General features: G+C 56.1%; 1 protein-coding gene across 2 annotated transcripts in view; it reads left to right on the forward strand.

The window, feature by feature from the left end:
- RPTOR (regulatory associated protein of MTOR, complex 1) overlaps positions 1–24525 on the forward strand; it is a 322527-nt gene extending 298002 nt beyond the window's left edge. Inside the window, exons 25-35 of one of the 2 annotated variants that reach the window (XM_010856300.1) lie at positions 1842–1947; positions 5123–5237; positions 6531–6655; positions 7766–7870; positions 11375–11422; positions 18174–18280; positions 18990–19117; positions 20791–20877; positions 21753–21869; positions 22139–22268; positions 22937–24525. In XM_010856300.1, coding sequence (XP_010854602.1) covers positions 1842–1947; positions 5123–5237; positions 6531–6655; positions 7766–7870; positions 11375–11422; positions 18174–18280; positions 18990–19117; positions 20791–20877; positions 21753–21869; positions 22139–22268; positions 22937–23005 — 1137 coding nt within the window. In that variant the 3' untranslated portion in view covers positions 23006–24525. The remainder of the gene's footprint in view (positions 1–1841; positions 1948–5122; positions 5238–6530; positions 6656–7765; positions 7871–11374; positions 11423–18173; positions 18281–18989; positions 19118–20790; positions 20878–21752; positions 21870–22138; positions 22269–22936) is intronic. The other variant, XM_010856301.1, reaches the window with a different exon arrangement.
- The last annotated feature ends 1820 nt before the right edge of the window (positions 24526–26345 follow it).

A 26345-nucleotide genomic window follows, 5' to 3' on the forward strand; every position in this document is an offset into this window, starting at 1 on the left:
CCCACGCACAGCTGCCTCCTGCCCCCTTCCTTCCTCCTGCCTGCCCTCACCACATGGAGAACTTCCTTTCTGTCTGTCCCACTCCCTCCCTGCTTCCAGACCCTTCCTCTAAACCTGCAGAAACCAGAGCTTCATTCTGATTCTGTCTTCTTTTCATCTGGAGGTTTTCTTTTTATCACTCTATGTTATTGGTTATCTGTAATTTCTTTTCCAGTAATCTCTGGATTGTCATGAAACAAAACCAGCTGGTAAAAACCCACCATCTATCCCAAGTGCCTTCGTGGGGTTATGTCTACAACACTAACTGCTCTGGAGGCTCTAGGTGACTTTTCTTCTGTTGTCTCCGTGTCAGGATATCTTTGCTGTTTTGCTGGCTGTGGGTTTGTGATTTTTAAGAGAAAAAAGACAGGACTGTAGCAGTGAAATCCTGGAACACAGACCCCTCTGGTCTGTGCACAGGGATGAGATGAGGTTTCGGGTTGTTTGTTTGTGATCAGAGATAACACGGAGCATTTAAGAAGACACAAAAGTGCTCCGTGACCATTTCGTGTAATAACTGCTTCCCATCTTCTCAGCTGTGCTTGCACACACACAGGCACGTACACGTGACCACGTTCACCATTCGTCATCCTGATGCTTTCTCCAGCAGAGAAGATGACTTTTAAAATATTGAATATGGGCTCCCTCTGCCTGTGCAGTGTTACCTGGCTGAGTACAAGGCAGGTTAGCTCTCAGCCAAGAGGAAGTAGGGTTTTTCCAAGTTTATTTGATTCCTTTTATATCTGAGAACTTTACAGGTCTGAGTTCTCAAGCAGGCAACCAGAGTTAGGCAAGTTGACTGTATGACGAAGGAGATACATCGTTTTTACACAACAAGTGATTATGTTCTGAATATAGTAAACTTAAATCCTAACTTACTGTTTGCTAAGTGTGGCCCTCTCCTAGACATGACCCACATGCCATGAAGCAAGAAGGGCCCTTATCCAGGAAAGGGGACTGTTCCAGCTTCCACATACTTCATATGCAGAAGCTGATGAAGGAAGGCAGAAGTTCCCAGGCATAGGGTAGAAGCTCCTTCCTCACTCTCCACCCACATGGAATCTGATGCCAGCTTTGCCCCTTTGCTGTGTTAGGTGGAGCCTGGCGGGCAGTAGCTCCTGCCCGCCAGGGGTGAGAAGGCCCCGCCCTCAGGCCCAGGCTGCCTCTCCGGCCCCAGGGGGCAGCACTACCGTGCCTGCTGCCCTCTGTCACTTCTCATGAGTGCGTTCATCTTCTAACCAGAGGCTTCGTTTCCCTTTGGCATCAGAATAAAAGCAAACCTCTCTGAGCACACCACATCTTTTTCTGATTTTGCATTTAAGGGTACAAAGGAGTCAATCTAGTGTCCAGCACAGCAGAGCCCGTTATGTCCCCTCCTGCAGGAAACACCTGGCCCTTATCCCTGCACCTCCCCCTCAAATTCTGTCTGCTTTGAAAGCGGCCCCCTCGCTGCCCTGTCAGAGTGTGACAGCTTCTGGCCTCTACGGTTGGGCTGTCAGAGGCAGGGGCTTCCTAAGTCTCTGCTCCATGTCCCCAAGCCAGCCAGCCCTCCCCCGGGTCCCAGGTCCCGGTCCCGGGTCCCAGAATCTCCACACCCAGCTGTCAGCAGGGTGCAATGCCCCCAGCACAGGGAGGGAAGCAGGTTCGGGAGCTTGGTGACCACCCTCTGACTGTAAGGGTCTGCTCTGACTGCTGTTGGGCACTGGACCGACCAGAGAACCAGGTTTCTTCTGCACCTGCAGAGGGGGAACCCTCTCATTTGGAAATAATTGTCTTAATTTTCTTTTTTTTAATTGTTGGAGATTCCGGAAGAGCATGACCTGGAGAGTCAGATCCGCAAGGAGCGGGAGTGGCGGTTTCTGCGGAACACCCGTGTCCGGAAGCAGGCGCAACAGCTCATCCAGAAGGGTAAGGGGTGTCCCCAGGGGCCACCGCGGGCAGTGAGCCGGCCCCCACTTGCCCTGGTGCGGGCGAGGAATGAGGCTGGCGGAGATGCTCCAGGGAGGAAGGGGTGCCACCGTGGGGCACCACTCACCTGCCCAGGAAGGCCTTGTCCCCAGGGAGACGTGGAGGCTCTCTGGGATCATCGTCCAAGGAAGCTCCTGTCTGACTGGCGGCCTCTGGGACAGTCGTGGCTTCTGCCTTTTGTCGTTTCCAGAGAGAAGGGAGCAAGCCCTCTGCAGCCCTGGGGTCCACAGCAGGGTGGCCTGTGTCCTCACCATGGGGACAGAAGACAAACATCAGGCCCTGGTTGTATTTGCCTGGACCCCACATGGCCCCCAGATAATTGCTCCCTATTACCCCAAGCCTGTATATCAGTCACATTTTGACCAAACCTTTTACTAAATTTGCCAACAGGTACCCTAACTCCCCACTTTGCATACCCTCCAGCCCCACCCCACCTCACCAGTGCGGGGACGTGGGCTGCCACAGGGAGGGCTGCTGTGTCATGGGTCCCCCTTATGTCAGCTGCAGCAGCCCCCTACCCTCAGGCACTGAGGCCAGGTGGGAGGGGGCAGCCAAGGGGCTCCACCCTGTGGTTAGGACAGGGCCAGAGCACTGGGCAGCTCCCCCACCCAGGGACAAGCCTTCGCCTCCCTCTTTCCCGGCAGTACAGCCCCCAGGGCTCAGGAGCCAACTCAATCCCACAGCTGTGGGTGGGCTGGTCTTCCAGCTCTGCCTGAGTCCTTGTTGCTGGGCCAGCTTTGGGCAGTGGATGATGCTCCCTGGGTGCTGCACAGAGTAGATAAGCAGACTCCTCACACTTTTGTGGAATTATTTTCATGACCTTCTCTCCCTGTGGTGTCAAATTCCCTTGATTATTAAGGGTTACTTTTTTTTTTTAATTTTTTAAAATTTATTTATTTATTTGGCTATGCAAGGTTTCACTTGCAGCAAGCAGGATCTTTTTAGTTGTGGCGTATAGCATGTGGGATCTAGTTCCCTGAACAGGGATCGAACCTGGGCCCCCCACATTGGGAGCATGGAGTCTTAGCCACTGGACCACCAGAGAATTTTTTTGTATTATGGGTTACTATTTAAAGTTGCGGCTGAGGATCCATGAGCCCATCCCTACCTGCAGGCAGCCTGGAGGCGGGATCTCATCCCTGGCCCACCTGCCCAGGCCTGGTGCCCCCCAAGCACTTCCAGAAGCAATGCTGTTTCAGAAGCACTTCGAGCGCATTCACAGTGCTCTCATTGAGATGCTAGGGTCACATTCCATTAATGCAGGGTCACTTCTGCTAAAACCAATCTTGGTTGTTTGTAACTCACCTCTGTGAAGGCGCATTCTAGATGTAAAGCCCCCAGGGATGTAGAATTCAAAGTCTGCCAGTTTTTCCAGGAGAGCTTGAGCCGCCCAGCTTGATAGGAGCTCTTTGAATTATGGTGTCAAGGACCTATTTTCTTGGAAGTCTGTGGTTCTTTAGACCCCAGGCCTACCAAAGGGGACAGCAGGACAAATTGGTTTCCCTGTACCCACAGGCGGCCTGGGAGCCAGTCTGCCGCACACAGCGAACATCTGAAGGCAGTAAAGGCCACACTTGGCTGGTGGTGTTTCGGTCAGCATTGCACAGGGAGTGAAATTAGAGCCGGTCATTTGAGAACCAACCAGGTTTTGCAGACAGAAAAGAAAAAAATCATCTTTGTAAATTAGGGTCAGGGGTTCTCTTTTCCAGTCTTTGTGGGGAAAAGATCTGTTTGTCTGACACACACCGAAAGGAACTGCTGAGCTGCTGGAGACCTTGGCAAGTGAGCTTGCAGGCAAGAGCCTCACCGCCGGCAGACGTGGGCAGAGAGGGCAGGGCCACTAGCAAGGCCACAGCCTCCTGCACTGCCTGTAGCGCTCAGAGCCTGGACTCTGTGAAGTGGTGGTTTCATCTGAGGCCAGCCATGTGCTGGGAAGGATGTGAATCGTGGAATATCGCCTACGGGCCCAGCAAAGTCATTAGACGAGTCCGCGAGGCCCCAGGAGATGAGCTGGGAAAGTTAATGCCGCCTCCCTTATCTGTGACCCCTCCAGCCAGCCCCCGTGATGCTGCAACCTCACCATCGTGCCCAGATCTGTGCGTGTGTGCAGAATGCCTGCAGTGACTCAGGACCTGGGTGTCCCTTCATCTTTCCTGGGTCAAATTACACGCCCTCCCTGGGGAACCCATGGCTGAGGGGGAGGGCATCTCTGGGCAATAGTTAAACGTTCCCAGGCCTGTTTGCCTGTTAGTTTAACCCCATCCTGATGATTGAGTGGTTTTCAGTGTTAGCTTTTTTAGCAAAGGGAGGCGAAAAAGCCTGAAATCGTGGGTGATAGCAGCTCACCCAGCAGGTGCCAGGTTCACGAAGCACGAGCGCCACAGTCGCTCTCCTCTGTGTCACCCAAGACCAGCTTCCAGTGGCCAAGGAGGGGGTGACCCCGGGGCTGAGTGTTGTGGGGGCTGCTTGCCCTCCACGACGGGCAGGTACAGGGGCCACACGCCTGGCTCCTCTGCATGAGCCTGCATCCTTCTGCAGATAACATGTGGGAACCCATCTGATGCTCCCCACACTGGTATCCTCTTTTCGTTGCTCTTCTAGAGCTCCTTCAGGGCCATAGCAGTTTTTCCCAGGTACCTGTGTTGGGGCCTGGGGAGCAGATCCCCATTCACGTCCTCTGTGTGACTCTTGATCAGCTGTCTTTCCGTCATTTCAAGGTTCCCGCCTTTCCATACTGGAGGCCCCCGCCTCCACACAGGAGTTGGCTGGGTTACGGACAGTGATGGCCAAACCAAAGCTTTAGTCTTGGGTCTGAGTTCCGAATCGCCGCCTTACTGAACTTTATTCCAAAATCTGTGACATTCTTTTCAGAAAACCTTAACCTGCGTGCACTGCTCTGAATATTGCCGACGGGCTGTCGTAAGCGTGAGTCGGATGCCAGCCTGTCTGCACGGAGGCAGCCCCACCCTCAGGAGCCCGCCCACACTCTGCCTCCTGCTTCCCTCTGGGCCCCTCCCAACCCCCCAGATACGAGCGGCTGGCGTCAGCCTTGGCAAAACACGGCAGTGACGTTTACTGCAAATTGAGGCCCATCGTCCTATGTTTCCCTCGGCAGGTATCACAAGGCTGGACGACCAGATATTTCTGAACAGGAACCCTGGCGTCCCCTCCGTGGTCAAGTTTCACCCCTTTACACCATGCGTGGCCGTCGCTGACAAAGACAGCATCTGGTATGGGGGTACTTATGGGGCTGGCCTTTCAGGTGGAGAACAAGTAGCCCCAGGGGGTGTGGGCAGGACACCCCCTGCCCCGTCCAGGCGTGGAAGCGCCTCACCCCAAGCCTCTGGGCTGCTTTGGGGGTGGGGGCTAGAGAACTTGCCGGCAGATGTCTCTCCTCCTGGTGCTGCCCACACCCTCCCAGGGCTGCACTTGGCCACGTTACCACGGGTGCTCCAGAGGCCTGACCACAGTTCCATGTGGGCCAGGACCGGAGCTTCAGGCACTAAGATGGGGCTGTTCCTGTGCAATGAACAGAGAGCAGAGCACAGGGGCTCGTTAGGACCCCCCAGTGACAGGGCATGTTAGGGACCCGCTTAGGTGCAAGGGCAGCAAGTGTGCAAAGGGAAAGCGTCAGTAACAAGACACCACTTTAACTCATAGCGACTGTTGCCCTTATGTCGCTGAGAAAGTGCACACTTGATGGGAGAGACCATGGGGACGATTATTTTTATAGCTGATAAAATGGACAGAATTCTTACCTATTTCTTATTCTTCTCCTTTTTTATACATAGCATAAAATTTACTGTCTTCTCCACTTTTAAGCTTGCAGTTTAGTGGCATTGAGTGCTTTCACCTTGTTGGGCAGCCGTCACCACCGTCCACCTCCAGGACTTTTTCATCACCCCAAGCTGAAACTGTGTCCCCATTAAACACTGACTCCCCCTCCCCACTCCCCAGGCCCAGCATCCACCACTCAACTTTCTGTCTCTGGGAATTTGTCTGTTCTGGGAACCTCAAATGAGTGGAATCATCTAGTATTTGTCCTTTTGTGATTGGCTTATTTCACTTAACATACCATCCGCAAGGTTCATTCGTGCTGTAGCAGGTGTCAGAGCTTCCTTCCCTTTTAAGATGGAATAGTGGTCCAAGCGTGTGGATCACATTTTGTTTCCTCCTTCATCCATCAGTGGGCACTTGGGTTGCCTCCATCCTTTGGCTATTATGAGTGACACGCTATGACCTGGGTGCACATCTCTTGAATATGTACACAGAGGTGGGATCCTGGACACGTAGTACTTCAGTGTTCAGTCATCTTGAGGAACCGCTCTTGCTCTGCGTGGCGGCTGCACCATCTCACATTGCTACCAGTAGGGCACAGGGTTCCAGTTTCTCCACATTCTGACGACACTTGTCCTTCTCTGGTTTGCTGGTGGCTGACCTGCTGGGTGTCAGGTGGTATTTCCTTGTGGCTTTCATTTGTTCCTCCCTGATCACTCACCGTATTTCTCTGTTATTCCCTGAAGCTTTTGGGACTGGGAGAAAGGGGAGAAGCTGGATTATTTCCACAACGGAAACCCTCGGTACACAAGGGTCACGGCCATGGAGTATCTGAATGGCCAGGATTGCTCCCTCCTGCTCACAGCCACAGGTGAGTAGGTTCCCATGGTGGGGACCTAAACCCTGATGCAGAGGTGGCAGGGGACAGGTGCAGGGCCCCAGCACAAATTGGCAGCAAGGTGCCTGTGACCTCAGTTGTTTCTTTTGATAAAGGGGACTGACCAGTCCCAAGTGGAGGCCACCATCATGACAGGCACACCTAGGGGGAGAGGTCCTGCTGGCAGCCCTCCCCAGGAAAACAGAGTCCAACCCCAGCCCCAAGGCAGCCCCCCAGCAGGCCTCAGGCAGGGAGGGGAAGACAAACCCCACAGTGGTGCAGGAGCCAGTAGGGTCTGCGGGGCATTTGACAACGGGTCACAATGAGCCTATCTGAGCTTCAAAGAGGATGCAGAGAGGTGATTCCTTGGAAACAGCAGACATGGCAGAGGGACCAAGGGCCCTTTGGGAGTCAGGTCCCAGTGGAGAAGCAGCATGAGGCCTAAGTTCTAGAGCAGGGAGACGTCACGTCTCAGCAGAGATTGGGGCGGATCAGCAGATGGCAGAGCCAGGGACTCTGCTCGACGCGAGTTCCCCAGTGTGTCCCCAGGTGACCTTGAACTCCCTCTGCAGCTCAAGGCCAGGTTGTCCATGACGGGCTAGTGAGGCCAGAGAACAGGGTCCTAGGAACAGCAACACCAGGAGGAAGGAAGGAAGGACAGACAGACCAGCAGACAGGTGGTGGCCCCACACTCAGGCCCACCTGGCTGCCCATATGCTGGAGAACACTGGGACCTCTGCCCCGTCCTGGGGCTGGAGAGGCGGGGAGGGGCGTCCCACCAGTCTCCTGAGTCATGTGACGGGGTGAGGAGAGAGGCCCTGTCCCTGTGAGAGACCAGCTCTTCTTGGCAGATGATGCCCGTGGTGGTGGGGGAAATCGGGAATGCTGAGGTGGGGGCTCCACCCTGAAGCCCCAAGTCAGGTCGGAAGAGGTCTCACACTGCCTGTGTGTGGCTCCTCCCCGGATGAGAGAACCGTCTGTCCCTCAGGCTGCCTGGTGTGGGCCTGAGCAGCCTGTGTCCTCCGGCACCCCCAAGAAAGGGGCCTCCTCCCCTTCCCAGAGCAGCCAGGCCTGCGTTTTAATCTCCTTTCTCCTCTCCCCAAGATGACGGTGCCATCAGGGTCTGGAAGAACTTTGCTGATTTGGAAAAGAACCCAGAAATGGTGACAGCCTGGCAGGGACTCTCGGACATGCTGCCCACCACCCGAGGTGGGTGCTCCTGGGGTCCTGCAGGAAGTCGGTCCACTCGGAGCCCCTGAGTCCCGACCCAACCAGCTTCCCTCTTGGGAGACTCTGCTTGCAGCGAGGTGAAGGGGAGGGGGTGTGTGTGTGTGTGTGTGTGTCTCTTGCCGAGTTCTGAGCAGCCCGCAGCCCCTGTCCTTGGCTTGAAGCGTGTGTTGATTGTGAGAGCATGGGCACGGCGGGGTCTGGGGCTGCATCCTGTGCCCCTCATACCCAGAATAATCCGCTCTCAGTGAGGAGCACACAGCAGGCACCCTGGTAGCGTCTGGTCCTCGGCAGAGGCCAGTGCACCGCCTGCCCGCTCTGGGCTGAAGGAGGTGTGGCTGCAGTGTCCACCAGACCCCACTCTGTGTGCTGCCTGTTGGTGGGCACGGCCATGCCACAGCCAGGCTGAGAGATGCCCACACCACCTGCCAGTCTCTGGGTCCAGGCCCATTATCGGGAGGTCTGCGCCCCTCAGCCTGGCGCTCACTGTGTGAGCGTTTATGTGGCCATCGGTCTGGATTTCCAGAGCCACCCTCCAGTGTGATTGCAAAGCCCCTGCCAGATGGAGGCAAGAGCGGCTTGCTGTTCATCGCCCCATCCCCCTCCACCCACCTGGGGTCTCTCCGTGGCCTTGAGAAGCAATCAGGTGCTTGCGTGGCTGCTTCTCTCTCCTCCATCTAAGTGCCCTCAGGGGCACGGCCAGCTCCACAGCAGACACTTCCTTATATGTTAATATTTTAAGTGTTTTTACATTTTCTTCAGAGACAAAGTAGTTGTGTATCAAATCCCACAAGCCCCAACACAGCCGTTTTTTTGTTGCCTTGGCTCCTGTGAGCCCGGTCCTGTGCTCCCATGGATGACAGCTGCCATCACAGGGTCCCTCCATCTCTCTCTTGCTTTTTCCTGTTCTCTGCCCTGCAGCGCCCCCACCTTCCACCCGCTCAGCCACCGGCCCCACCCTAGGCCTGTGCTGAGGCTCCAGCAGAGCAGGTGGCTGACGGCCTCCCCGTGGTCCTCAGGTGCTCACCCTCACATTGCAGGATATGCTGGGCAAGTTGAGTCATGGTCTTCAGTCCTTAGCTTCCTGCTGCCATCCCAGCAGGCAACCTGTCCCAGGCTCCAGCCGTTCGCAGACCCCTGTGTGGGGAAGGCAGGAGCTGGTAGAGAGCAGGGTCAGGCTTCCAGCTGGGCCAGAGGATGGGAAGGTGGGGAGCCCACTTGTGGCCCAGTGAATATGCTGTTGTCTAGCCTTTTCCTTTTACAATGGTCCACCTACCTGTAGCCCCCAAATACCTGCCACCCCCAAATGATGTATCTGTGGTTTATTTGCCCACAGCGTCGCTTGCCTTTGCTCCAGTGAAGGTGAGAGGAGCTGCCTGTCCAGGAGTCAACATGCAGGTGGGGTGACGGGGTCTAGCTGAGCTGACAGCAGCACAGCCCTGGGGCACCCCTGCACTGTCCCCCCAGACGTCACCTGCGTGTGGGGAGCCGCTCCTGGCCCAGGTGTGCGCTGCAGCCCTTCCTTGTGAGTGGGTTCCACTGATGTAGACGGACGTGCGTTTCTTACAGACTCCTTCCTACTGGACCCGCCCCCTTTCCTGGGTCTCAGAAATCTCCCAGGACAGGCGTTGTTGGTGAGGGCTGGTGAGGGTCTTACCTCCAAGTCTTTGTCAGCAGGAGGGGTGAGGGGTTCTTGGAGCGGGCACTCCTCGGCAGCTAAGCCAGAGTTCGTCTGACCGGGCAGCAGTGAACTTAGCAAAAAGGAAAATGTTACTTCTCGTTCTTTCTGGAGGAGTGGGAGGTAGAAGGGGCAGGGCACCTGGGGGCCAGCTGCTTTAAAGGGTCAGGACAGGACGGGCTTGTGTGTGGCAGGGCCCGGGAGGGGCGCCCTGAGAACCAGGGACCCCTGCACCCTCCAGCCTCCACAGCTTCCCTCTGCAGCACAGGGACTGCAACCCCAGCAGGGCCAGAGAGACCCCAATTATAATTTCTATTTCAGGAGCTCAAGCTCAGTAACCAAGGGGCGAGGCTGGTGAATTTCTGGGTGCCTTCTGCCCATCAGTACCTGCTATCTTTCTCTTCACTCATCTTGGCCTCTGACAACAATCACAGAGCTGTTGGTCGTGATTCTGAGGGGAGAACTAGCAGCTTCTAAGGCCATTGCTTATCAGCGTCTGGGGCCCCCCCTACAGCGTGAGGCCCTTCAGAGTCCTGGCTGTGGTCCCCCGGGACCTTGTCAGGCAGAAGCAACAGCCCCCACTTCCTGCTCTGGATTACCTCCCGGGCATGTGAAACTCCCTGTGCTGCACAGGGAGGTCCTCCGCCTGGTCTCGGGTCCCAGGCAGCCTTGAGCTGTGTTGTGGGGATGAGGCACCCTGAGGGGAGGGGTTGCCATCATCAACTCCTCCACGCACCTGTGACAGGGGATCCTACACAGCTCTGCACCCTGCAAGGCCCAGCCCACCTTGTCCTTCAGCTCCAGAGGTCATGGGGGTCTCATCTGTGAACACTGGCATGTAAGGCACTTGGGAGGGAGGACTTGGCGCCTCCTGAGCAGTGGGGAAACTCTGCCTGTGAGGTTCTCCTGTGTGCTGTCCAGCTCAGAACTCACTCACCAGGTCGCTGTCGTGGCAGCCTGTTTGCAAAGATCTGAACCAGTGGTTTGGGACTAAAGAGACTGTTTCTTGCAGGAGCCCTACCCCTGCCTTTTGGAAGTTGTGTGAAACGTGCAGGGCCTCCGCGTCATCTTAGCATGCCCCTGACTCACTGTGTACATGTGTACCCAGGCATGGACACGCATGCATGCATGTGCACATGTGAACACGTATGCTCCTGTGCATGCTCATGCAGTTAACCTGGGGACACTCCCCTCATGGGGATCCCCTGCAGTCAGGAGAACTGAAGTCAGTCTGGGTCCCTGGCCATCCCCTGGAGCTGAGTGAGCCATGTTCTGAAATAGAACCTGTGGTGGTACCACCCATCGTCAGGCCAAGGTGCCCATAGTCACCTGGACATAAGCACCATTCCCCAGAGGCCTCCTCACCAACCCAGGGCCTCGTGAATGAAGAGCCGTCCTCACTCAGGACCTAGACAGAGGGTTACCTCCGCTCCTCCGGCCGTGGCCAGTGGGTCAGCTCCTGCCAGTTGGGCCACACTAACCGTGTGTGTGACTGGCCATTAACTGCCCCTCGCTGGAAGTGCCACGCATGTCAGGCCACGTTTCCCTTGAGTCTCAGCACCTTCTGATTTCCCATCTTGAGTCTTTTTTTAGCTAAAACCTCCAGTTGTTGAGTTTTCAAGTTCGTAGGTACTTTGGCCCTTGTCTTCCAACTGCAGCCGTGGCCCGGGCCACTGTCTGCCCCCCCATCCCCACCCCGTTTCCTTCATGGTGCTCCCTGACTCTGTGGTGTGTTTAATTCTGGCTGATTTGGCTCTGGCTGGCCGGCTTCCCCTTGCATCAAGCCCATAATCCCTGTTTCCTCACAGGTCTGGCCCGAAAGGTCTCAATCTTTCTTGACCACAATAAGCAGGGAGGTGAGTGCCTTCCCCTTATCTGTGAGGGCTGGGCGGGAGCCGGCTCCTCTGCTCTGCGCAACAACATTCTTTTGCCCACCGTGCTCTCAGGCGGCAGAGGGTCAGGGCTGTGGTTTTTCTTATTCCTTCATCTGCATACTCTCCTCTGATACAAAAGACCTCACTTGTTGAACACTCAGATCTCATGGGATGAATGAGGTGGCTGCATGCAGCTCTGGAAAGAGACCTCAGTGAGAGCCGTAGACAGGACTGTCCCTGGGAGCCGAGGCCTCGTGGTCGCGCCTCCCGGCCTCCGTAGTGGCCTCACTCTGGACTGGCTCGAGGACAGTTCAGTTCCGTGCTCCATGCCACCTTCACAGCAGCCTTGGAACGGGAATAATCCCAGTCTACATCTGCTAGAGTAAGGATGGCGCAGCTCTCAGGCTCCCAGGGAAGACGTCTCACGATTCCATTAGGACAGAGATAGATGTCATTCCAAAGTGAGATTTGTGTTCCCACCAAATTTCTTCAAAGAGAATATTTCTCAGAATTGAATGCAGAGTTTCTTTTTTTTATTTTTAATTTTATTTTATTTTTAAACTTTACATAATTGTATTAGTTTTGCCAAATATCAAAATGAATCCATCACAGGTATACATGTGCTCCCCATCCTGAACCCTCCTCCCTCCTCCCTCCCCATACCATCCCTCTGGGTCGTCCCAGTGCACTAGCCCCAAGCATCCAGTATCGTGCATTGAACCTGGACTGGCATCTCGTTTCATACATGATATTTTACATGTTTCAATGCCATTCTCCCAAATCTTCCCACCCTCTCCCTCTCCCACAGAGTCCATAAGACTGTTCCATACATCAGTGTCTCTTTTGCTGTCTCGTACACAGAGTTATTGTTATCATCTTTCTAAATTCCATATATTGGGCCAAAGAACTAAATAGACATTTCTCCAAAGAATGCAGAGTTTCCTAAAGCATCTGCTTCCATCTGAAAATCCATATATAAATCTGATAGTTACCAAAACGCCCGTCTGCAGTTGTCTATGCACACACTGGGTTGGCAAACTTAAAATACACATGCTCGAAATGAGTCCTTTTCTCTCCCGATTTCACTAGTGGGGTAAATTGTAAAGAGATGGAGCCTTATGAATCCTGGCAGCAGATAGAATTCTTGACCTTTAACTTGCAGCATCTGAGTTTAGAGTGTGACCAACCCTGTGGTGACCTCTCCGTCTCTCCACAAGGGTTCCTTGGAGGAAGGCAGTGGTGGCCACGGGTCTGACAGGGTCCCTCGTGCCACCAGAACTGGAGGGATGGAGAAGGAGCTAAGAACAAGATGTCCTTACAAACGTACAAACTCACAGTTTGATATTTTACAAAGGACTCTTGTAGTAAAAAGTTCAAAATGAAGCAAAAACGGAGAAAACCCAGGACTGACTCCATCTTCACTCCTCTGCTTCCCACCAACAGTGATAGCAGTGGCGGTAACCAGGAGGGGTTCTCTCAGAAAGGGCCTCAGAGGAGCGACAGGGTCACTTGCCCCAAAACCCTGAAGAGAAACCAGGGAACGCCTCTCACAGCCTTTCCCTGGGGCACCTGGAGGAGAGCGGCCCAGACCCCTGGCTGTCACCTGCGTGGAGGGCAGCAGTGACCCCAGAGGACAGGGAACAGATCATCCAGCACCCGCGTGTGAACTGGATGTAAACCTTGGGCCTCGGTCAGTTGTTGGTATTCGTCACCTGGAGCAGCTGGGCAGTGAGCTGGGCAGCAAGCAGGGCACCAGCCACAGAGTGCTGGGGTAGCTGGTGGGGCTGGGAGGGTCACAGCTGCCCTTCTCTCCCACCTGCACACCTCCTCTGGCGTCACAGGCATCCGGAATCGAATCTTAGCGAGAGGCCCTCTCAAGGCTGGAGCCAGAACACAAGGCCGGGTGGTGGCTCCCGTGGGCCCGCAGGGCAGGCACACGGGCCACAGGGAATGACAGTTCCCTCCTTGCCCAGGACACGTGTGCCCAGCCCCACTGACAGGGAGCACCTGCACAGGTCTGCTCTGATCCTTCACAGCTGCCAAGTGTCCTGGGCCATCTCCCTAAGTGAGAAACAGAGGTTTAGGTGAAGTCATTTGCCCCTGAATAGCCCAGCTTTCTGTTGCCAGCCCAGTCCTGAGCCTCTGAACCTGCCAGGTGTCTAGAAGTGTTCACAGGCTCTGAGAGGGGCCTTACCTCATGGGGAGGTGCTGCGTCTGCATCCCTGGGGAGGCAGTGGGGGTCACCATCCCACAGGTCTGAGGTTTTCACATGTGCTGGTGGAGTGGGGACCTGCCCTTCCTCCTTTGGAGTTCTAGAACCATCACTCTTAGAGGTCAGATCCCTGTGTTGGTTCTCAAAGGCATATTCCAGACTGGGGGGTCCTTAGAGGTCAGTCTGGACTGGCCGCTGAGCCTGGAGGGCTGATCATGGACATCGCAGAGACTCAAGCCTCTGAAACAACGTGTTTCTTCTTCTCATTGTCTACGGGGCCTGGGTTCTGCCTGGTCCCTGACTTACACGTTCGAGCTTGCTATTCTCCAACCCTCCCTGCACAATGTGCCTATATTTTAATGAAGAAATCCCCTCTTTGGCCAGCTTTTGGAGAGGAACATGTGAGCAGGGCTCGTATCCAGAATAAAGTCAGCTGAGAATCTCTGCCTCCTGGCAAGGGCCACCCCACCCCTGGCTCCTGGGCAGTGAGAGCAACGTCACACTAGAGGGACTGTGCTCTTGAGCGCTCAGGGTGCCCGCCCAGCAGGAGAAAGTCTGCAGCACACGCGCAGCCTCCGTTCATTAACCACCCTTGGTGTCCTCAATGCAGCGGCATGGACCAGGAGGAGGGACCCTCTGGAGGGAAGCCCAGAGCAGCTTGCCTGCTCCTGAAAAACAGGAAAGGGCCAGGGGACCAGGGGCTGGGGCTCTCCCCACCACTGTCACTTCTCTGGGCAAGGGGAAGGAGGGGAACACTGCTGAGGCCATGCTCCCCAGGAACAAAGTGATTGGAATCTGCACTCTAGTTCAAGATCATGATGTTCCTATCTTATGAATTTTACTTAAATCACAGCCATCAGTTTTGTTCCTTGTATTCAACACATCAAGGAAGAGTGTCACCTTTTTTTACCATCTTCTCCCAACTCGTGATGAGTCAGATCATCTCTCCTCCACTGTGTCTAGAGGTCGAGACACAGGCTTGGCTGGGAAAGGTCTCAAGGAGGAAAGCCAGTGATTACATTCAGATGTGGGCCGGAGGACCAGCCAAGGCCCCAGACCTGCAGGAGAATGAGGTGGGGGCCAGGAGGTGCAGGAAGAGGAACCTTCCTGGAGGTGGGTCAGGATGTGAGCAGACTGTTGTTTTTATCCCAACAGTTTTTACATTGGTCTGAGACTCTTCCACGGATAGGAGCTCACTGTCTTAGGAGACACAGCTTCCACAAACAGGCCCAGCTCAGAAAACAGCCTTGCCCAGAATTGTCTGCACATGCAGGGCACTTGCCTCCCCAACATGCACAGCACTCGGGAAAACCCTAGGAAACCCGTTTCTTACCTCTGCTGGCTTCACCGTGCTTTAGAACTAGTTTAAACCAGAATGTGAAGCTCGATAGTCCACATCAGAGAGTCCAGATTTGAAACGGGATTCAGAGCTCATGTAACCTGTGTCTCCAGATCATATGACGGCTGCACGGACATACCTTCCCGTGCCTCCGTGCAGATGGGGACATGGGGCCTGGATGGGGGCTCTATCTCCCCAAATTCATGTGCTGGAGTCCTCACCCCCAGCACTCAGAGGGCAACTGTTTTGAGAGAAGGATCCAGGTGAAATGAAGTCACTGGGCTGGGCCCTAACGCAGGGCTCCTACCAGCTCTGAATCCACCATGAAGGAGATGCAGCGAGAAGGAAGCTGCCACTGCTTCATCTGAAGGCCAGGTGGGCCTTCTTGCTCCATTGGGAATGCCCACAGCCTCCTCTCTGCTTCCTGCGTAGGCTTGGGGCTGAGACTCCTCCCAGTCCTTGTGTGGTCCCCCCGGATTCTCCGCACTTGTTCCCATGATCCCAGAGCATCCCAGATGTCACTTGGCCCCATGCTCTCAATGGAGGACCGCTCCTTAATTACACTGCTCCTGAAAACCCCTCAGGGCCAACACGGAGCTCCCAGCAGACTGTTAAGCATGCCTGAGAACACGGGCCACCCCAGCAGTGGTCCATGGATTTAGGAGTCTGTGAGCCTCTGCAGTGACCTGGTGCCCAAAGTCCGGTCCTGGGTGGGTGCATCCTCTGTGATTCATTCACGTAATGCCCACCAGGCACATAATGAGGGGAAGCAGTGGCCTGGTTTCAGGCTCTGCTTGTAGGCTGACTGGTCGCAGTGTGACCTGGGCTTTCCCGGACAGAAGTGGGACTCACATGTCATACCGTTTCATCTGCCATACCTGCAGCCTTGTCACCTGTGGAAACCTTTACAGTACTTTGGGGTGTTTCCTCCTGCCTGAGGTCAGGGGTGTTGCAGTGGAGAGACTGCATTCTAAAAGGTGAAACAAAGGCTGGTCCATTTGTTGTGGGGAGGTGACATTTCTGCAGAGTAGACACAACAGCTGCCGGCAAAACAGGAAGGACGGGGCAGGGGATGTGGGAGGGGATGCCTCTGGAACGGAGACATCATAGCCTCGCGTGGTTGAGAAGGTGACTGAGCACAATATGGAGGGGTTGTGTGGGTGTCAGGAGAGGGGCGTTCCAGGCACAGGGTCCAGGTAAGAGGACCAAGCTGGTCCCTTTTGGGCAGAATGGGAGCCCAGTTGGGAGGCCACTGGGAGTCTCTGGAGCAAGGGTCGAGGGACTCAGATCTGAGCAGGAACCTGAAGTGATGTGTACAAATGAGAGTCTGGGGTTCAAGAGGAGATTAGGCACTTGGATGGAACTCTGTAGCCTGAAGGGAACATAGGAGAATCATGCCCTCCAGCTCAGGAATTTGGGAGAAGAGTGGGCACCCACAGAGAGAGAAGGGAAAACCACAGAGGCAAACACAGGAGCTGCTGCCACGAGAAGCAGAGACAGATGTATGAAAAAGCACGGTGACTTCAGTTTAGACTTTGGTGTGACCAAAGAAAACATACGTGAAGCTATGTCAGTGACAGAATAGGAAAGGACATTTGCAGTATATGAGTTAAACCAGCAGTGTCAGAATATAAAAACATACGCAGGGGCCTTCCCTGGTGATTCAGTGGTAAAGAATCCACCTGCCAATGCAAGAGACACAGGTTCGATAGCTGATCCGGAAAGATCCCACATGCCTTGGAGCAACGAAGGCCGTGCACCACAACTACTGAGCCTGTGCTCTCGAGCCCAGAACTGCGACTACAGAGCCTGCTTGCCCCAACTGCTGAAGCCCATACAGCCTAGAGCCTGTGCTCCACAGTGAGGGACGTCACCGCAGTGAGAAACCCACACGCTACAATTGGAGAGTAGCCCCGCTCTCTGCTACTAGAGAAAAGCCTGCACCGCACCAAAGACCCAGCACAGCCAAAAATAGAAATAAATAAGTTTTTTAATTATTTAAAGGTGTTCAGGCTTCACACACCAATGCTGACCAGGATTTAGGGAAACCACACCCTGTGTCCATTTCTGCTGAGACTGCAGGCTGGCACCCGCTCTGGGAGTGGATGGCCGTTCCTGGGGAAGTTGAAGCACAGATGGACATGTCCCCTTCCTGGTGCTTCCACCGCCTCCTTCCACACAGGGAGCATGGAAACGTTGTCAGGGTGGCATGGCTTACACACTCAGGGGGTCACAGATGTGAAGGGCTCATTCTCCAAGAGCGTGTTACCCACAAATTTATACGAATTAGCCAGATCTGCGTTCATAGGTTTGGGTGAAACCTCACCATATGACCTTACAGAAAAAACACAAGTTGCCAGAAAATATACTCCCAGTTTAAATCGGCAACTTTTGAGATGTAAGAGATGCATTTTGTGGTTTTGGACACATGGCCCTGCATTGGAATGCACAGAGGCAGGCCTGGGAGGATATCTGCAGCAGGGGGGAAGTTCATCTGGGGAAAGGGCAGGCAAGTGAGGCTTTTATTGTCTTAAATTTCATTTCTTTTCAAGAAAAAAAAAAGTAAAAATGACAAGATATTAGCAACTCAAAAAAAAAAAAAAAAATTAGCAACTCTTAGATCTGAGTGGTGTGTTCAGGGATTTCTGTTGTGTTTTTTCTGTATGTTTGAAATACAAGTAAACATTTTAAATCTTATTTTAGAGTCCCTCCTGTGAGGTCAGTGCTGCCCTTAGGGAGGCTGAAGGTTCTCACCGCGCCCCCCCTAACCCCGCCCAGTCTGAGGAAAGGGCTACCCCTTGATTCGTTCACCACTGATCGTCTGTGGTCAGCCCCCTGCCTCCATGAGGGGCAGCCACGAAGCTGTTCACCCGCAGGGAACTGCAGGACCCAGAGGACTCAGACCTGTGTGCCTCTGACACCCTTTCTCAAGTCTCCAGACCTGCCAGTCATGGCCAGGTGTCCTGGAAGGTGGGCATCTTGGACAAACGGCCCTGAGATCCTGCTCTCCCTCTGGCAGATGCCTGAAAACAGCAGAGATATGGAGAAGGCTCTGAATTGTCACCCCAACCTCAAGCTTGTGTGGGGTTGGAGACCCACCCTATGGGTTGGCACCAGCTGCTTGAGCAACTGCCCAGACCAGGCGCCCTTGGTGACACTGGTGCCTATCGGTATCTCTCCAGGAGCTGGGATGGTGGTGGACTGGGAGCAGGAGACCGGCCTCCTCATGAGCTCGGGAGACGTGCGGATCATCCGGATCTGGGACACAGACCGAGAGATGAAGGTGCAGGTGAGCACACTGTCCCTTGCGGGGCTTCCCTGGGGGCGCAGCGGGCCAGTGTGCACAGACCCCACCGTCCTCCCCAGCTCCACTCGCCCTCAAGGTCAAGGGCCAAGAATGAAGGTCTATGGAAGTGCTCTGAGTAGGCGGTGTCCCCAGAGGTGGGGGACAGAGGAAAGCAGGCCCAATCAGGCTGCTTCCTACCTTTTAAACGGGTACAATGATTTGGTTTCCTTCCCTGTTGGATTTCTTCCTAGTGTGCGCCCGAGCTGCAAACAACTTCTGATTGGAAAAGCACTTTTCCCCCTCTTGGGGCCCATTTTTTTGTCTGCTGCTCTTTTCTGCTGAGCGTTCATCACACCTCCTGCCCTTCTCCAGCTTTTACAGCTGTCAGGAGGAGAGGCGAGGGGATGGTTTATGGGTGGCAGGATTCCTCCTGGACCCTTCCCTGAACTAATCAGGAGGTTTAAGAGGGAGCTGATGAAGATTCCTCCTGCTGAAATGTGCTTCATCCTCCTTCTTAGGAGAAGGGGAGATGTTGGAAAGTTTAATGGGCACAGAGGTGTTTACGGCTGTGTCCTCTGGGCTGCGGGCCTCGGGGTGCCGGGCTGTAACTCGGGCAGATGGAGCCTGACTCCCTCTGGGCCCGGCTCCTCCGGCGGCTGGTGCGGGCGGGGCCCTGACCCCAGGGTGCTTGACGGGTCTGTGTCGGCCCTAGGACATCCCCACGGGCGCCGACAGCTGCGTGACGAGCCTCTCCTGCGACTCCCACCGCTCCCTCATTGTGGCCGGGCTCGGCGACGGCTCCATCCGCGTCTACGACAGGAGGATGGCGCTCAGCGAATGGTAACTGGGCCTCGCCTACCCCTCCATCTCCTGGGCTCAGGGGGAGCAAGCCCCCAGGGCCAGACGGCCACTTCCCCCAGTGCCTCACCCCCTAGCGCGTGGAGGAGCACAGCTTCCCACCAGCCGTGGACGGGCTGTTCTGAACACAGGCTGAGGGGGGACATCTCGGCGAGGCGCTGCCTTCCCAGTCTCCATTCCCCCCTGAACACAGATAAGGCTGCTGCCTCCCAGGTCAAACTCATGAACAGCTGAGGAGATGGCGTTAGGGACACTTGTGGACACTGGGCCACACATGTTCACATGGTCGTGGCTGCTCTGGGCACCGCCACTCTGCCCTGGGCTGAGGCCCCCAGGGGCCCTGCCCCATGCCCCATGTGGGCCGGTGAGCATGGAGGTCCAGATGCTTGTCACACAGAGCTGGTAAATGACAGAGCCCACGGGACCGCAGGCCCGGGCTCCAAAGTGATGTTTACTGAACACCCACCTTGTCCCATGGAATGGGGAGCAGCAGGTGGGCCCGTGTGCAGCCACAGGAGCTAACGGGATCCTCGGGGGAGGGGACCGGACAGGGGACGGGGCTGAGCTGGGCCTGAGCACAGGTGAACCCCATCAGTGACACCAGCAGGAAGAGAGTGAGGCTCTGAGGGTGCAGGGCTGGGAGCAGCCGGGAGGACCAGTATGGACCCATGCAGCCAGCAGGGGCGCCAGCCAGTCCGGCAGGAGTTTGGGCCTGAGGCTTGGATGACAAGTGGGCCCAAGGCAGCCCCTGGTTCTCATGGTCCCTGCAGGTCTCTGCAGGAGAGTCCCCACCGAAAACCTACACTGCCCACCAGAAGCAGCCATCATGGAAGTGGGGGAGCAAGGTTCCTTTCTGGGGTGATGAAAATATTCTAAAATTGTGTGATGGTCACACAGCTGTAAAAACGTGTCAAATCAGTGAATACATGCTTACAGGAGACTCTTACGTATGTGAATCAAATGTCAATCAGACTTATTGTAAGAAGCCTCCCTGGGAAGGCAGTGACCTGGCAAATGGACAAGAGCTGAGGGTCACAGAGCGGCCGGGAGGGAGGCGCTGGGGTCCCCAGACCTCCTCTTTGGCCTGAGGTCTGAGACAGATACACGGGGGCTGCTGCGCACCCCTGGGCAGAGACCTGTGTGTGCTGAGTGTGACTGTGTCCTGGACCCTTCCCGGGGGTCACACTCTGACCCCACCTCCCCATCACGTGCATCCCAATCCCGCTGCCAGTCATGGACCACACCAGGCTTCCAGGAAAGCCCGTGTCCCTCTGTTTCAACAGCTTTACAGTCTGGGGTTCTCAGTCCCAGCCCTGAAACCTACAGGGAGATGCAATGTGAAGTCCTAGTAGGGGGGCTGGCAGTGCCTGGGGCCCCAAGAGGGCATGACAGCCACCCCGCCTGCCGAGGCCCCAGCATGGCCTGAGGTGCCCATGGAGGGGCATGCCAGTGGTGCGGGATCACTCAGTCATTCGCGGCGAACTTGAGACAGTGAGGGCTGACCTCAGGGCATGGGCAGACCGTGGACACTTTACATAAGTGCCTGGTTCCCTCTGCTCAAAACAAAGTCCACTCTACCTCCCGTCCTGGTGCCTCGGAGCGTCAGGGACGCCACAGCTGTGCCAGGGCCCTGACCCCTCCTTCCTCCCCTCCAGCCGCGTCATGACCTACCGGGAGCACACGGCCTGGGTGGTGAAGGCCTACCTCCAGAAGCACCCCGAGGGCCACATCATGAGCGTCAGGTAATGAGCGTGGAATATTCATGAGACATTTTGCTGTAAAAACATTATTTTCCCTCCATCTAAAATATGTCCTTGGTATTTAAACAGCTGGGAAATATGGCATTTCAGGGTAGTAATTAACTTCTGCTCTGGGACTGGCCAGAAAGGTCAGGGCCAGCACCAGGGCAGGGACAGCAGGTCCTCCCGCTGGAGAGCCTGGCCTGCAGGCGTCCTGTGGGCGGCAGGAGAGAGGGGTGAACGAGGCAACCGGGGCACAGCCTCTCCGCAACAGCAGCATCTGCCAGGCATGTGCCAGGATCACCGTGCAGATCCATCGTCTGCCCATAAATCTATTCCTGCTGCCTGGTAAATCCTGTGCTGAGAGCGGCAGATATTTATTTGCCCGTTAAAGGGACAGCAAATGTAATTTACTATCACAAAATCACCATTTCTCCAAAGAGATGCTCTTCCTTTGTTTGTAATGTGGAAACAGAGCACAGCTCTCAAAACGCTGCCTGCCAGGCCCAGGGCAGGAAGAGGTGACCTCCTATCTTCCCCTCCCACCCATCACCACATTCCCTGCTATGCAAAATCTAATATCCGGCCGGAAATGAACAAATAACTCACAGCCTCCCCCAGGTCTTTGCTCACCCTGCTGTGTGCCTCAGCGGCTAGGCCTTTTCTGCCTGTAGGGAGGGGTCCCCGGGGCTCAGCAGCAGGCCTGGCGCCAGAGTCAGTGGGGTGGGTGCATGTGCCATCCAGGGGCCTCCCTGGACACTCTGAGGGTCCAGGGGACCGTGGCCTTGAATAGCACATGTGGACGGCCCCTGACTGCACGTGGTGCATCCTGGGGCCCCAGTATGCCCACCCAGCATCCCCACGACCCACTCCCGCAGCGTCAACGGGGATGTGCGCTTCTTTGACCCTCGGCTGCCGGAGTCTGTGAACGTCATGCAGATCGTGAAGGGGCTGACAGCGCTCGACATCCACCCCCAGGCAAACCTGATTGCGTGGTAGGTGCTGCCTCTTCTCTGCCCCTCCCCGCGCTGCCCAGACAGCTCCCGGGCCCTGTGTAAACAGCAGGCACCATGACCCAGCCCCACGCCTGTGGAGGAGAGCTGGGTGGAGGGACTGAGTGTGGGGCCCCTTTGCTGCTCCTCACCTGCCTGGCCTCACAGCCCTTGAGGCTCAAGCCCCCTCATGGGGGTGACCAGAGAGGAGCCCCCTCTCCCCATGGACACACCCACTCCCCGCGCTGACCGCCAGGCCTTCTCCTATGCAGTGGCTCCATGAACCAGTTCACCGCCATCTACAACGGCAGCGGAGAGCTGATCAACCATATCAAGTACTACGACGGCTTCATGGGCCAGCGGGTCGGTGCCATCAGCTGCCTGGCCTTCCACCCACACTGGGTCTGTGTCTCTGCCCCCATCAAGGGCTGGGGGTTCGGGGGGCATGGGGAGGTGCTAGCAGCGGCAGGCAGAGGCCCCCGCCCCTCACTGCAGTCGGCCACCCTAGGATCTCCAGGGGCCATAGCCCCCAGACTGCACTCCCTCTGGAAGCAGTGTCAAATTCCCTGTCACTCAGGGAAGACATGAAGTAGCCCCGCTCTTCGCGACCCCTCTGGCCCCTGCATAGACCCCAGCCCCAGAGAAAGCTCCCCTTGAAAAGTCCACTGGGGTAGGAGCAGCCCAGACCCCATGACCCGGGTGACAGCACCGTCCTAAATTACAGTCAGCCGTGCGGCTAGGGGCTGCTGTATTGTAAATTAGGATTCTCCCTACCTGCCTGTGTGCAGCGCGAGGCTCCCCAGGAGCCTGGCATGTGGCTCTCTGCCAAAACGCATGGCATGAGGTTCCCAGAGCTGTCCCTGGGGAGCCATGCTGGAAAGAAAAACATGGGCGGTGTGCGGAGCGGGCGGGTTCCCTGTGACAGGGCAGAGGTGAGGAATCTGCACGAGCTGTGTGGCCCAGGAGCCCGTCATTTCCACGCTGGCCTTGCGGGCGGAGTTGAGGTGACCAGGCCTGGCCTACACACCCCCGCCAGCCGCTCACCCCCTGCTCTCTCCTCCCTCCCGCAGCCGCACCTGGCCGTGGGCAGCAATGACTACTACATCTCCGTGTACTCGGTGGAGAAGCGTGTCAGATAGCGGCCCCTCCCCACAGGCCGCCGTGTACATAGGGGACCCACCACGCTGCCCTGAACACTGGCCCGAACCAGCTGCTGAGGGCTCGCAAGGGCCCGCACTGTCTGTCTGTCTGTCTTCGCTGTCATGCCCAGGAGCCCAGAGAAGGGGGCTCTGCTGGAGTCCTTGGTGTGACGGTGGCTGCTCTGCTGAGACACGGCTCCCGGACGGAGGACACGGCCCTGTACGTTCCAGTCCCCCCCCGTCCTGTTGTCGTCTGAGGTTTAAGGGGGTAACACACTTGCTTTATTTTCCAAGCGATGCGAGCATTAGTCTCCAAACCAGACGGAAGCCAGCTCCTGGGGCTGCGTCCCTGCCGGCGTGGGCTCCTGGGGTGGTCCGAGGCCACTGGCTGAGGTGGAGGCTTGAGACTGAGTGAAGGACAGATGGAGGTGGCCTGCCACCCGCTGGTTGTCACCCCAGGCCGTCTGGCCAAACCCCAGAGCCCGAGCGCACCCCTCCCCACAGGCAGGCCTCCCGTCTGAGTGTCGGCAGGAGGGGCTCTGGTTTGGAAGGAGAGGCAGGTCCCTTGGGCCACAGGGCTTGTTTCTCTCAAGTGCTGCTCTTTCCCGGCCGGTGCAGGGAACCCTGGCCTCCCCACCCGTGCCCCACATGCGTCACATGAGCACACGTGGAGGGGCCGCCCAGCCCCAAGTATCCAGGGCTGAACGGCGCCGCCCCACCCCTCTGTCCCCACACACATGGGGGCAGCTCACACCTGCAAGGGACACAGGAGGGCTCCCAGGTAGGCGGCAGCTTCACGCGTGTCTGTTGCATGCACGTATCTGTGGAGCGGCCCTGAGCAGCCATGCCTGGAATGCAAGACACAACCACGATGATGATATTTTGAAAATCATTTTTTCCATTTTCCTTGGGAATCAGGATTATTCAAAGATAGAGGAGTGAGCTGGCTTAGTTAATTCTGCCGGTAAGAGGCCAATAATAGTGGGAATGTGAGGAAGAGCCGTGCTGTGGACCTACGGGGGCTGGACAGGGCACAGGGCTGGGCCAGGAGCTGGACGTGACTGCTCCCCCAAGAAAGTTCCAGGACGGTGTCCACCGCGTGCTGGGTGAGTGAGCGGCGTGCGGGTAGGGAAGGCCACAGAAAGCTCAGCTCACCCAGTGCTCCAGACACGGCGACTTGGGAACCTTCCAGAAGCTGAGCTCTACCCACAGATGCCGAGCTGACTGCCCACAGCCGATTTCACAGAGCAGTTCCACTCCACATTTTGAGCTCATGTGTGGTTCTGTTTGTTTTGAGACAAAACTATCCCCAGGCGAAGCGCGGGGGCCCCAGTGGGGCTGTCTTCACAGGTCTGATGCGAAAATTCAATCATGAAGTTACAGAGGCTCGAGAGAGTGCGACCTAAGGGTTCATTTATCTCTATTTATTTTATCAAAATGAGAACTGAAAGACTTTGATGAAACATGGAATTGTAACACAAAAAGCGAGAAGGATAAACTGTTAATAAAAGATAAATACGCAGAGGGCTGGCTGGAGGCGCTGTCCTTTAAGGCAAGTCCTCCGTGCCCTCGGGGCTCCAGGTACAAGGTGGTGGTTCCCGGCCCTTGGCCCCCTCGGGCACAGCCCCAGCCTTGTGGCTTGGACAGTTGGCCCAAGAGAAGGCCCTAGATTTGGGGTCACCCCACTCTGCCTGTGAGCCCAGGCTCCCAGAGGGAATCCCTCTGCCACTTCCTGTGTCTTTTTTACTTACCACCTACAGTTAGAAGCCAGAAGGCTGCGTCTGGGTTCTGTCCTGGGTATCCGTCTTCCCACCCTCATCCTGTGGCTTGGGGACCCCGATTCCTTCCTCAGCCAGCATCCCCTCTGATCCCAGCCTGAAAGGTCCTCCTGTGACTCCTCGGGCCCACCTAGTGGTCCAGGGTTGGTTCCCCTGTGGGGCCTGGAGCCCATGTTCCACTGACACGCCAACAGTTGGCCTGAGGGGTCCCAGCCCCTTAAATGCACCTCACGCCTTAGGGGTCCCAGTCCCTAGAAGCAGCTTGGGTCCCAGCTCTTGTCACCCTGATGACAGGAAATGGAGCCCCAGGCGTGAAGTAACTCACCCAGAGCCATACCCACTGGGTGGGTGGGAGCAGGAACCGGGGTCCCACCCGGCATCCTGACCTCGTGGCCTCAAGATGGAACCTCACTCAGCAGACAGGGTGTGGTGAGTGGGAAAGTGGGCAGCACTGGGAGCCAGCCATGCACACTGGTGCCGAAGGAGCGACAGGAATTGAACCGGGTTCACTAGACTGGGTGGGGCCGACCCGGCCGAGGACGAGAGGCCAGCCCCTGAGGAGGCCAGGCAGGCTGTGACGGGCACGGTTGTGGGGGCACACAGGAAAGAGAGGAGCCAGGACTCAGGAATGAGGCGGACCAGCCACCCTCTGGGCCCAGACCCGGGAAGCCCCTGTGTCAGCCCTCAGGGCAGCTGCAACAAATCACCCCAAACGTGTCAGCCAGGACAGACTCACCCTCCTGGGCCTGGAGAGCCCCACGCCGGACCTAGAACCAAGGAGTTGGGCAGGTTCCTTCGGGAGAAGAATCACTTTTCCCCCTTTCCAGCTTCTAGAATCTGCCCTCATCCCTTGGCTCACGGCCCCTTGCTCCTCCTTCCGAGCCAGCAGTGCAGCTGGAGTCTTTCTCACAGGGCATCACTCTGACTCGGACTCTGACTCCACCCCCCACTTTCAAGGACCCTGTGATGACACAGCCCCACTGAATAATCCAGGACAATCTCTCCACATCCGAGTTGCTGATTGGCAGCCTTAATCCCCTTTGCCACATGACCTAAGAGGTTCACAGCTCCCAGGACAAGGATGTGGGCCTCTTTGATAGACTTGATTCTGCTGACCACTCTCTGTCTATAAGTCCCCTACCAAGCAGAGCCCCCAAATGCCGGGGGTGGCCTAAGAGGAGGTGAGGGGTCACTGAAATGGGAAGCAAGACATCCATCCCTGCTCTTGAGAAGCAGGGAAGGGCCCCTCTGTGCATTCTGAGCCAGCTGCCTCTCCGTCCCTGGGGAGACCCGCAGGAGGAGGCTCTGAGGCCTTGGCACATGAGGGAGACTGTGGGGAAGCGGGTGGATTCCCCAGTACAGCACCCACTCCAAAGAGGGGAGGGAAACTGTTGCCATGGAAACCTGGGGTCTGAGCAGCTGGAACTCCTGAATTAAATTACAGTTTGTTTAAAACAAGAAGGATACCCAGCATTTACTCAGCTGCACCTGGCACGCTTCAGCAGCGAGAGTAATATTTTCCCCATTAGCATCAGTTATCCTGTCACCGGGATTTGAATACA

This window comes from Bison bison, unplaced genomic scaffold, assembly GCF_000754665.1.
Source record: "Bison bison bison isolate TAMUID 2011002044 unplaced genomic scaffold, Bison_UMD1.0 scf7180017864371, whole genome shotgun sequence".
In the NCBI taxonomy this organism is placed as follows: Eukaryota; Metazoa; Chordata; class Mammalia; order Artiodactyla; family Bovidae; genus Bison; species Bison bison.